Consider the following 13,047-nt stretch of genomic DNA (forward strand, 5'->3'; position numbering starts at 1 on the left):
ATTACATTTTAAGTAAAGTAGAGGTTCTTGCCTAGTGGGCAACAAGGGACAGTTTTGGGGGTTTGTGTTTGAGGCAGTAGAAGGCAGGAAAGCAGAAATAAAAGTCACAGGATATGTGGAAGGCAGAATATTATTAACTCAAGAGTTGATTATTTTGTGTTGGTTTTAGCATGTAAATTGTTTGGCATCATGAACAAAGAGTAAACAAAAGGATAGCTGAAAGGTATTTTTAGATAGGGAGGAAGTTTCAGGAAGCGGAGAGCACACATGAAACCTGTCAGGAATAGCCAGTGTCCATTCCAGGTCTGTAACTTATTTTCTGGCATGTTCTTAAGATCTTCAGGTGAACTTAGTCCTGACTCTTGCTCTCTAATGTGTCGAGCCATGCATTTATTTTACAAGTGTCACCGTTGGTCAGTCCCACGTTGAACATGTAAAGATTGCTTGGCTCCTGTCGTTTGTAGCCCCGTCCATCACTTAACATCATGGATTATTCATCGTATTTGCTCAAAGTGAACTACTGCTTTTCTGTTTACTGCGTAAAACTCCGGTTATCTGTTTCCCATCACTTTGTATTGCCTGGAGTGGTGTGCCTTAGCTAACAGCTGCTTGGTGGTCTTATCTGTCCTTCATTTGCACATAACCCCGTGGTGTAGGGTTGCAGCCAGAAGGATTTAGACTGGGTTTCTTAGAGAAACCCAGTCTTGACGAAATCACTTAATGATGGCTGCAAGTAAGTAGTTTAATATTATAACTGTATGGAAGTTTGGATACTTTCACAGTTCTGCAAATCTTTATGTTAGAGGTTCTCTGATACCATAGTCTGACAGCCTAATTAAAGACATTCGGAATTGTCTAAAGGACTTCCACTCGTCTGTCTGTGAGGGCTGGTGTGCTAACTGATTGAAACGGGAAATAAAACAGTGCATTGTCCGTTTCTTCATATGATGTCTCTAGAACTCCTTCAGATTGTTCTACTTAGTAGTTGTAAGAGCTTACTGAAACTGGAGTCTGCAGCTAGGAAGTTCCTGGAGGTGTCAGCATGCTCACACATCTGAAGACCTCTAGAGATCCCGCCTAGTAAATTGTATTACTGTCCTGTTCCTCATGTCTCCCCTCTTCCTTGTTCTAGAACTCTCCTTTACTGTTGCTCGCCAGGTGACTCCCTCAGCTCCTGTCATCTCTGAATCAAGCCTTAAGATCCTCTCCTTAGAATTTCTCCCACTTTGCCTTCCTTCTTTTGATTCCTTCCTGCCTATAGTAATATTCTGCTTTTTCTTTAGAAATCTAAATTCACCACTTTCCTCATTGCCCATATCAAAGTCAACTCCAAACCACCCCCTTCCCAAACAAACCTTACACCTTAGTTATAATTTCCATACTTTTAAAGTGCTACAGCAGTGTTGTTTGTACCACATGAACATGCATTTGCATATTGATGCCTTGCTTATCTGTTTGGTGCATGAATATGTCTTTCGGTCCCAGCAAAATTTTACCTTCAAGAACAGTAGCCATGTCTTCTAGCTTATATTTTCCACCATAGCACATGTGTACACAGCACCTAATAAATAAGCCTTGGTGAAATATTGTGGCTTAAAATCTTACTGAAATGTGATGAATACATTTGTGATAGCTTATCTGGAAAACAAAATACTGCTTGAATGCTTCCTTCGCTGGAGTCTATGCTAGATGTTATCTCAGTTTAGAATTCTCAGGTGTCTGCGATATGCAGTTTTAGATGCTAGAGCAAGATTCATAGTTCAAATAGTTTTTCTCCTGAGACACTAATATTTTTTCCTTAATGTATTTCATTTGAAGAACAGTCTGTAATTCCTTGTTTTGTTGGATGTTAATTTTAAAAAAAACCAAACCTTATTTTGGAAAGTAGACCAAATGAAATCGACATGAGAAGAAATTTTGGAATTAAGATCCAAGTACCTTTAATCATATTACATGTTTTATTGAGAACATAGCTTTAAAATGAGTACAACTTAAGTTTTACTTGGGCCATGATTGTATCATGTGTTAATATGTGCATAGCCATGTGATATTCTGTAGTCATTATAGCTGATTTTACATGGAAGCCTTCTAAAATTCTACCCCCACAGTTTTTCCTTCCATCACCACCACAACAGTATCACCGCTAGAGTTGTACTTTTGCACACTTTTTGTTCTCTGAACGCAGTTATCAAAGATTAATTTGACATGGATGTTGGAACATCAAGGTGTGTTTCAAGACCTGTTGGGATGCTTAGTGTGGGGTTCTTCTAACTGTGTACATAGAGGCTGTTTTTGTTTACGGCATGATTTTGTCTGCTCCTCCTTCTTCTGAAGCTTATTGCCTTGCACTCTTCTGGCTTGATTCTGCATGTTTTAAAAAATTCTTGTCATTCTAACTCAATTAGATGAGCTCTATTCTAGATCTGTTGTTTGGTACCTCCCAAAGTAGATGACTAGTTATAAAAGCCTGAATCAGACAGCTTTCATTTGAATCACCTGGTCACCTCTCAGTTAATGAGCTAACTGAAATAAAAATATTAAAGTATAGTTTGAAGAAAGAGAAATTATATCTCCTGGTGATCAATATTACTTTAGTAATAATTATCAAGATTACTTATTATTACTCTTTTGTTAGGTCTGGCTGTTTTTAGGTTACTTTTTTCTCAAGATCTCTTAAGCAGTGGCCCAAGGATGATGGAAGATAACTAAAGTTATTGTTCTGATTTCTTTCAGATTTCGGCCTATTAAAGGAAGACAAGAAGAACTAAAGGAAGTAATTGAACGTTTCAAGAAAGATGAGCACTTGGAGAAAGCCTTCAAATGTCTGACTTCAGGAGAGTGGGCACGGCACTATTTTCTCAACAAGAACAAAATGCAGGAGAAATTATTCAAGGAACATGTGAGTTTATTAACCAAATTAATACCATTTATCTGTTTGGATAAGAGTAAAGGAAACTAAAGCCTAAATTTTAGGGAACACTGAAATTTTAAATCCAATTTTCATAAAACTAATCAATATGAAGACCTAATAACACATCAGATAATTTGTATGACTATCCATAGAGAAAACTCTGTCATCTAGAAGGGAAACTTACTGTGAACTTTTAGAGTAACATAGCCAAGTCACCAGGTACACAAGTGTGGGAAATTTTAAAATAACAAAATTTGTTACTTAATCTTAAATTTTTTCATTGTTGGTGGTGGTTTGCTTTTATAATTCTGAGGAAGTCTAGCAAGATAAATAATGTAAAGTAGATATCAATTTTTTTTCTGTTTTAGGTATTTATTTACTTGCGAATGTTTGCAACTGACAGTGGATTTGAAATATTGCCTTGTAATAGATATTCATCAGAACAAAATGGAGCCAAAATTGTTGCAACAAAAGAGTGGTAACTATTATACTAGTATAAACCCGTAAAGTAATTTTGTTTAAAGTTCTCTCTTAAATTACTGTTCATGTGCTGAGAAAGTTGTAGGAAGGAATAAGGCCAGAGCTTACCCTAAAGGAGCCAGTGCAGTGCCAGTGCCTCAGCCCAGTGACTGGGGTCGGGACAGTGAAATTAGAAGTCTGAGTTGGGGACTTCCCTGGTGGTCCAGTGGTTAAGACTTTGCCTTCCAATGCAGGGGGTGCGTGTTCGATCCCTGGTCGGGGGGCTAAGATCCCACCTGCCTCGGGGCCAAAATACCAAACATAAAACAGAAGCAGTATTGCAACAAATTCAATAAAGACTTAAAAAAAATTTTTTTTATAAAAACAAAAGAAGAAGTCTGAGTTGAACCAGATCCTATCTCTAAGCCAGAATGCTTTATGTTTTCCTTTCATTGAGTCTGGATGCCTGCTCAAGGACCACTGAAAGGTTAGGGATGCCGGGGCTGACCTGGCTTCCAGAGTCAGTCTTTTACTGGCCTATAAGAAAGGTTACGTAGGAATTTTGTGCGTAGAAGCTTCCTAGCACAATGCCTGCTTCAAAATATATATGTGTGCCAGCTTAAATAAAAGTAGTAAAGTTGAGCCCAGCTAGGAGGGGTAAAAGCCATACATGAAAGAGAGAATATGTGATTATATCTTTCCTCTAATGCCTGTTCCCTGCCTTATCTCCCAGAAGAAACATGTAGCCCCTCTCTTACACCACCCCCAGTATTTTTTATAGCAAAAGTTTTAGGGTCAGGTACCTGAAAATGGAATGGAAAAGAGCCTTCCTCCTGGGCTTCTTGCGTGGGTGTGTGTACGTGAGTGAGTGTATCTGTTTGCTCTGGGACGGAATCCAGCCTGCTTATCGGCTCCCGGGGCTCTGTGTTGCACATGGCTGTGGAGGTTTGAGGTCTTGGGTTCTAGAGCTGCACCGTCCAGTACCATGGCCACCAGCCATGGGTGGCTATTGAACCCTTGAAATGTGGCTAGTCTGAATTGAGAAGTGCTACAAATGTGATATACCTGTGAGATTTTATATTAAATTATAAATATTTTTCATTAATATTTCATACTGATTACCTGCTGAAATAGTATTTGGGTTATATTGCGTTAAAATATGTTACTGAAAGTACTTTCACCTGTTTTTCCTTCCTTAATGTGGCTGCTAGAACACTGACAATTGCTTGTTTGGCTTGCATTACATTTGCTGTCGCTGCTCTACAGGGCGGCGTCCCAGTTCTGGGTTCTCCTGACCCTCCTGCTGCTTGTCTCTGTCTCCTTCTCCAGTGTCAGCAAGTTGAATGCAGTGCGGCGGGTCTTTGAGTCCTTTCTGCCTGCAAAGCACTATGCTGGGTCCAGTAGGGGATTCAGAGGTGTAGGTAGCACGATTCCTAGTGGACTTTCTAGTCTCTGGTAGGGGTAAGGCAGCTAGCTGCACAAGTAACTGCGCACAAGGCTGTGGGGCTTCCAGGGAGAAGGAGATGACATCCAGGTGGGGATCCAAGTGAGTCAGCTAAAACATGCACAGCTAAGTCTTCTTGATTCCTGGTATTTATTGGACAGGCTTATTTTATTAAAAGAAGCCTTACGATTTATAATTACTAGTAATTTTTAACATCACATATTTTAAATAGGAAACGAAATGACAAAATAGAATTACTGGTGGGTTGTATTGCCGAACTTTCAGAAATTGAGGAGAACATGCTACTTAGACATGGAGAAAACGACTTCAGTGTCATGTATTCCACAAGGAAAAACTGTGCTCAGCTCTGGCTTGGTCCTGCTGCATTTATAAACCATGGTAAGCTCTGTTTCTAAGGTGTTAGCTCTAGTGTTGGGTAGCACTGCTAAAACTTAGAATGACCTTATCTTCCTTTAAAGGAGGGTTGGAAATAGAAATTCTTCTTTTTGCATAAACGTATTAAAATAAATATTCCTGTAGTTTAACTTAAGACCTGAAACTTCTATCAAAAGTTGGTAAAATTATGTGGAAAGCTTATTTCAGATTTCTGTAATTGTTCGTGTTTCAGATCTTATCTACAGTTAATTGACTTTATCTTTTGGACATTTTTCAGATTGCAGACCTAACTGTAAGGTAAGCATAAAAAATATTTTATCTCAAGTATTTTGTTTTTGCTTCAGGTATGAGTTTCTTAATGAGTTGATTTTATTTCAGTTTGTGTCAACTGGTCGAGATACAGCATGTGTGAAGGCCCTAAGAGATATTGAACCTGGAGAAGAAATTTCTTGTTATTATGGAGATGGGTTTTTTGGAGAAAATAATGAGTTCTGCGAGTGTTACACTTGTGAAAGGTAAAGTATTAAGTAAGATATTCGGCTCTTGCATTCTTTTAACCACCTGATGATTATGAGCATGAACTCACGTTATCTTCTCATCCTTTCAATGATAAGGGCTAGTCTTTTATGTTCTACAGCATTGCACCCAGTACAGCATGCATAAGCAAAACCAAAGAGTACAGAACTATTTAGGGGCCCCAGCACCTGGCCCTTTAAAATGTTAAAATCATTACCAGCAGTTATCATTATGAGTGAATCAGAATGCAAATATGCTTAAAGAGAGAATGGGAAATACCTTACACACACACACACACACGCACACACACACACGGTGCCAGGGTGGGGTTGCTCCAAAAATGGCCAATGAAGTTCACCACTGCTAATCATGTAAAAACCCTGAGGTTGTCTTGGGTACTACCAAGCTGTGTCTTCTGGAATTGTTATGTTTTGATGCACGTGCTCTTAATAATTTCTAAGTTCAGTTACTTGGTGAAGAGCTTCTTTTTGTGACCCATCAAGATTCTGGAGTCCTTGTAGAAATCCCCCAAATCTGACTTAGCAGGACTCCTTGTCCACACTGCTCGTCTCCTTGTGGTGACTTCTGCGTGTCTGAGCTCAGAGGCAGCTTCACAAGCTTGTCCGGGCCAGTGCTGCAGGAAGGCCCCCATGCTGGCATAGGCCACACAGGGAGCACGCCTGGATTTGGTTTTTTGGTTATTGTTTTTGTTTTTTTAATTGAAGTATAGTTGATTTACAAGATCCTGTTAGTTTCAGGTGTACAGCACAGCGATTCGGTTATACGTGTATATATGTATATATTCTTCTTCAGATGAGCACACCTGGATTTGTTGAGCCCATTTTACGTGCTGTACTGGGTGCTTTACTCACCCTGACTCATTCAGTCCTCACAGCTGTCCTGGGAGAGAGCTGGTAGTATGGCCACACTGCAGGTGCAGAAGTCCAAGTCAGCCTGACCTCAGAGCTTTTTACGCATGGAAGCAAAGATAGGCGGTGGTGCTACTTCTCCACCAGCCAGCCGGCCTCGGGAGAAATGCTGATTCCCCAGAGCCCACGTTTCCCTTCAGGGAAGCCAGCGGTTTCCCCTGTGTTGTGAGAGAGCAGAGGCATGGAGTCGTGGTACAACCCCAGCTGTTTCTCTCCCAGCTCTGGGATCTTTGCCATGAAGGGAGGGCAGAAAACCTATTCCTGATGCTGCTGCATTTTTGCCCCTTTTGCAGGGAGGGAGTGGGAACGCAGGGGGATAAAACTTATCTTTTTCTAAATTAAAAAAATGGTTTAAAAAAAAAAAAAAAAGGTTCAAACATTGGTTAAGTCTTAGACCAGTCCACAAAAAGACCCTTTAATCCATGAAGTAGTTTAATTACAGTTGAATAATGCTTTAAAACCATCTTAAAGAGATATAACATAACATAGTATAGCGGTGATGTGCATGAGATCTGGCATCAGACTCCCTAAGTTGGAATCCTGTGACTCTGCATTTCATTAGCTGTGTGATCTCAGGCAACTTAGCTGCTTTTGTGCCTTAATTACCCCATCTGTAAAATGGGGATAACATTAGAAACTATCTCATAGGGTTGCTGTGAGGATTAAATTTATCTCACGAAAAGTATGTAAAACAGCACACAGTTGATATTCAGATGTTAGCTATAAACTTATTTTGTGGTTTCTGGTTATTCTCCCATTAGAATGCAAGTTCCACGAAGGCAGAGATTTTTATCTTTTTCATTTACTGCTGTACTCCCAGCGTGCAGAACAGTACCTGACATATAGTAGGTGCTTGATAAACATTTGGTGAATGAATGAATGGAGTAAGTAATATGCTAAATATGCTTTTGGAGGCTGTCCTGAAAAATGTAACCACATACACAGGATTCCAAACCACCCCTGAAACAGCTCTTTGCCTAGTTTAGAACCCCATGTGTCATCATGTTCCTTGGGCCGATTAGTTCTCTTCCAGGAGACTGTTTCTCACTGGTCGGAAGGGCTATCCTGCCTACTCCACAGGGTTAGTGTGAGGAATAAATGGAAACATGTGCAAATCCTTTTTACATGGAAAGACCTCATACAGAGCCGTAGGCTCAGCTATTGTCAGACTATTTGGGGAGTTTGATTTAAAGGTTGGCGGGGAATATTCTTGAAATTCTCAGGAACACCAGATTGTTTCTGCCTTTCCAGAAATTAGGCGAGAGGATGAGACCAAAGGAACTCATTCAATTATTCATCATATAGTAACTGAATAGTTAGTTACTTTATGTTAGGCCTCATGCAGGCACGGTAAACAAGACTAGCACAGCGCCAGCCGTGAGGGCAGTGCCATGAAAGGGACGCACGCACAGTGTGCTAGTTGCTGAAGGGTGAAAAGAGGTGGCCCAGTGAAGGAAGGAGAGTGGACAGAGGGTTTACAGAGGTGCTGACGTCGTGGGTACAGTGTCCAGGATACATTTGATGTGCGCTTCTGGGAAATAACCATCCTAACAAAATAGTAATTGTAATACTTTCATAAGTAAGTACTGCAAATTTCACTCTAGAAAATTTGAGAAATGAAATCTAATGAGGGACCGAAGAATAGGAAGGACCAAATTGTTTTAAAGCTTATATGAAAGTATGTCTGATGATAGCCAAGAAAAAATTTCTAAAGTATAGTTAGGGGCAGTTGGCCTTAACAGATATTAAAAATTTACTGTGAAACAATTGTGATCAAAACTTGATGATACTGGCTGATGTGGACAAACAAGAGGACATGAGCAGACTCTTGAAATAGAGCCGAGTGTGTATGAAGTCTTAATACCATGTATGGGGAAACGATGATTTCTTTAATAAATGATAGTGACATAATTCATTGTGCGCCTGGAAGAAAACCAAGCTCAACTCCCATCTCACACCATATACAAGATAAATTCCAGATGGATTAAAATTTTAAATTTAAAAATGTAATGTAAGATGATTAGAAAAAAAATTAGGAGAATGTATACGTCTACCCTTGGGGTAGTAGAAATCTTCTGAAAGAAGTTAAGACAAGAAATGGTGAATATGAAAATTTTTGAATAGCTGAAAGCAAAAGTCAGATTAATGACAAACTGAAGGGGGAAAAATGTACATATACGGCAGAGTTAATATCCCAAGGACAAAAAGCTCCTATAAGCTCATTAAAAAAAATGACAGACTTCCACTAGAGAAAAGAGAGGTAAGGAAGATGCTACACAGAAAATGATGGCCATAAACAGCGAAAACAATAACTAGGTATCCGTTTTCACTATCAAATTGGCAAAATTTAGAAGTATACTCTGTGCTGTGAGGATGTGGAGAAACAGGCACTTACACAATGTCACTAGGGCTGTAACCTTTTGGGAAAGTAATCTGGCAATATTTGTTCAAAATCATCACACCCTTTTGTCTGGTAGTCAGTTCCATATGGAAGAATCTATCCTATGGAAGTAGGAACATTAGTTAGTAAGGATTTGGTTTCAAAGCAAGGTAGCAGCAGCGTTCATGGTGGCAAGCAAAAACCAAAAACCTACAAGTTTCAGTAATCACCAGTAGTACTTGAATAGATTATGGAATGTTTAGTCTGTGTAAAAGGTACAACTTTCAAAACATGTTCAGTTCAGATTTACTTGTGCATGATGTAATAAGAAAGCTGGGGGATAAAAAAGAAAGCAAGCTGGTTGCTGAGTAAGATGTATGGTATTAATCCTCTTTGGGTTTTGTTTGCTTAGGAAGAAACAACAATGTGAATAGGTGTGTAGCTCATGGCAAAGGAGCAGAAGATGAGGTGCTGGCAGATGGTTAGCACTGGCGCTGGTGGGGGCGGGGGGCTCTGGGGATGGAGGCTGGCTGGGGAGCACTATTGACTTCCTCTTTATGGAGACAGAGCCTAAGATTGTCTCACCTGTTGCAGCAAACTCAAGCATGTGTTACTGTCATAAGTTAAAAAGAAGTAAAGGAAGTAGAGAAACAGATGAATGGGAGAGTTTTACTTTAAAAAAAAAATTTCCAGATAATTCCACCATGATCATTTATTTTGTACTTAAGTATGGCCCATCTTTCCAGAAATGTTACAAGTTATGGTAAAAAGGCACAGAATATCTGAAAAAAATTTATTAATTCATTAATCCACCTGAGATGAAACAGCCTTTAGGATTTACGCATTTACTTTCTGAATATACTTTATGGTGGAGTGGAGTGTAATTGTCGGCCTACCGTGGTGAAGGTTACCTAGAGGCTTTTACAGTGATTTCTAATGCACCTTTTGAAAAAAGAATTGAGGCAGTCCCACAATATGTTTGTTGTTTTTACAAAAGCATTAATAAAAGTAGAATTCCAAATCCATTCTAGGAAGGCGAAGAAGGCAAGAATGCTCACCTTAGTCACCAGACATAGTCTCTGCATTCAGACTAGGTCTGTGCTCCTGTCTAGCGTTAAGAGGTTTAAGAGGGAGAGAGAGAAAATAAAATTTTTGTTCTCCCTTAGCAAAAGGTGAAATACTCAGATTCCTTGAAGGAGAAAAGTTATTTTCTCCTCATCTAAATCCTGAAAGAAATAAATCACATGGGATCTTTTGGAGAGCAGTATTGCTTTCATAATGGGAAGTGTTCACAATTTTGCCTCAAGTTCAGAAGCTGTTATTATATGGCTTTTCTTTAACAAGCTAAGGCCAGCGAAAGGCAAGTCAGTGAAGGCAGTTTTGGCCAAAGAGATTTATCATTTTTTAAATGCAATATGTAGTGCTTAATTTTTTTAACCTCATTAATTTATATTTTATTTATTCTTTTGAGCAGAGCGAGTAGAAATTTACCTTTATAACACTGAATAAAGCAAAGATTTGCAAAGCTAGGTTCATTAAGGAAGTTTAGGAGGACTTCTTATTAAGCACCCACTTCATTAGAATTTATATAAATATAATATAATTAAAGCAGGTTACAAATCATTCTTAGCCAGTGGTAAAAGCAAGTCTTTTCATGTCCTTTATTTAGTAACATTTTGTTAATTATGTTCATTCAGTAACTTTAAAGGAGGAATTTAACAGTTTTCATTATTCCAGAAGTGAGATTTTCACTAGGATAGCCTAGCCTTCTTATACAGAATTTCAGTTAGTATTTGTTTGTATCTAACATTAGCTTCTAAGTAATGACTTAATTTATGGAAATTCTCTGGTTCCTCTTTTAATTCCGTAATTCTCAATATTCAGTAACGTAGTGTTAAATTATGCAGAACAAAGCTGGGGTATAATTAACAGGTGGGTTATTTCAGTTACAGTTTAGACCTAATCATTGTACCAGTCGGTTTTGAAATTGAAATGTTATTTATTTATTTTTACCTACACTTGAAATTCTACAGGGTCCAACCAATAGCTTCTCATGGGCAATTAACAATTGATTGACAGTAGTCATAACAAATTGTTTTAAGTCTGGGGCTTTTTTGCATTAATTTTATATATGTATGTGTTTTGAGAGTCCTGGGCTTAGTGGCTTTCCAGTGGCGATTAGGGCCTCATCAGTTCATCACACCTGCTGATCTGATGTGGCCAAGTGCGCCCAGCAACCAGGCTTACGTCAGTGAGAATGCTGTTTGTGTAACCTGTGCTGTTTCTCTTTCAGACGGGGAACTGGTGCTTTTAAATCCAGAGTGGGACTGCCTGCGCCTGCTCCTGTTATCAATAGCAAATATGGACTCAGAGAAACAGATAAACGTTTAAATAGGCTTAAAAAGTTAGGTGACAGCAGCAAAAATTCAGACAGTCAATCTGTCAGCTCTAACACTGATGCAGATACCACTCAGGAAAAAAACAATGCAAGTAAGTAAGGGAGATTTGATAAGCATATCTTTTTTTTTTTTTTTAAGTATTTTCACATAGTTTGCTTTCTAAAGCATGCTCTAATAGTTTTGATCTTTTAAACATTGAGAGAAACTCTGGGATTCATGCACTTCACCAGCACTGCAAGGCTCTAGAAGTGATTCGAGCACAAAAGCAGTCTGTATCATGCCTCCAGATTTAATATGGTACTGAATTGTCTGCTCTTCTTGAATACTGGGTAACTGGATATTAAATTCTCCATCGTGTGTTCCAGGGTCATCATATGTTTGACAGAAAGCTTTTAAAGGTGTTAGTTTCTCTGTAATGATATTGTTAGGTCCGCAAAAAGACAGAGGGCGGGGTGGCGTCACACAGGCACATACGTGTTCTGCGCCTGGCCAGTCTGTTAGGATGAATGATGGACTTGGGGAATTCATAGCTTCTGGCCTCAAGGCTTCCACCCTTTTACTGCTTGCTTGCCGTTTTCAAAATGAACTGACCCAATTCACCAAACCACCAGTTACCAGACTCAGAATTGTGATAGAGGAGCAGTTTGAATGTCATGATACTATGACGTGTTGTAATAGCCATTCGACCGAAAGTAGCAAGAGAGATGAAAAGGAGAAAGAAACAAGCTTTAAGATACCAGTTGTGTGGGGGGGCAAGACCTGATGGAAACTGGAAAAAGAGAATGAAGAATAAAGAGAAAAGAAAGAGAAGAAATCCTAAGTGAGCACAAGAAAACACATCACGTTTGTGGAGCCTTGAAGTCCTGGAACCATCCTGATTGCTACTGTTTTTCATCCGGGTAACACCAGTTTTCTCTAGTTGCCGCTAAAGCAGTAGGCTCCTTAGTCTGACTTGTCTCTGATAGGAATAAAGTTAAAAGTTTTAACTTGATGGTCCCCAAAGTATGCCTGTTTTGGCACTATAAATGTCCATACATACTTCTTAGCAGTAAGTACCGTCTGAGGTCTGATTATTTTAGGCTCTTCTCCCTGTCTTCAGATGTTTTCAGCCCAACTCTGGGTACTCCTCTCCACTACAGAAAATCCCAAAGAAAAGGGAAGGTGTCTCCCGTGATGGTGAATGTCACTGCCGTGAATCCTGACTCTACCTACTGCTGGGAGTCAGAGGCCAGGGGTAACCTCTGCCGTGGAAAAGCGATACTGCATTCCTATTCCAGTCCTTAACGTCCAAAGTCAACAAAGAAGAGCAGTTAGTTCGTCATTCACTGTTGATTGTTGGTTTTAATAATAAACGCAGCATAATCAACATTTTGTTTTCTGAGTCTGGTTCCTTGGTGAAACTGGCGACTTGTGAATCCCATTTTATAAATGTCTACATAAAAACACTTAGGAGTGTGCTGCCAGCCACATGTGGAGATGGCCACGACACTGTCCACATGGCTCTGTGACATTCGTGCGGGTGTTTTGTGTTCTTATGCGTTAACCATATACTGATATGTAGATACTGAACTCAGTACACCACTTAGTTTAAAAAATCAAAACAGGAAAAATTT

General features: G+C 39.3%; 1 protein-coding gene across 4 annotated transcripts in view; it reads left to right on the plus strand.

The window, feature by feature from the left end:
• KMT5B (lysine methyltransferase 5B) overlaps positions 1-13,047 on the plus strand; it is a 52,817-nt gene that overhangs the window by 30,074 nt on the left and 9,696 nt on the right. For 3 of the 4 annotated variants that reach the window (XM_057552788.1, XM_057552789.1, XM_057552790.1), the window contains 6 exons: positions 2,734-2,899; positions 3,280-3,389; positions 5,047-5,213; positions 5,488-5,507; positions 5,589-5,725; positions 11,329-11,525. In XM_057552788.1, coding sequence (XP_057408771.1) covers positions 2,734-2,899; positions 3,280-3,389; positions 5,047-5,213; positions 5,488-5,507; positions 5,589-5,725; positions 11,329-11,525 — 797 coding nt within the window. Of the gene's footprint in view, positions 1-2,733; positions 2,900-3,279; positions 3,390-5,046; positions 5,214-5,487; positions 5,508-5,588; positions 5,726-11,328; positions 11,526-12,573; positions 12,793-13,047 lie in introns of those variants that run through there. The other variant, XM_057552791.1, reaches the window with a different exon arrangement.

This window comes from Balaenoptera acutorostrata, chromosome 9, assembly GCF_949987535.1.
Source record: "Balaenoptera acutorostrata chromosome 9, mBalAcu1.1, whole genome shotgun sequence".
Taxonomy (NCBI): Eukaryota; Metazoa; Chordata; class Mammalia; order Artiodactyla; family Balaenopteridae; genus Balaenoptera; species Balaenoptera acutorostrata.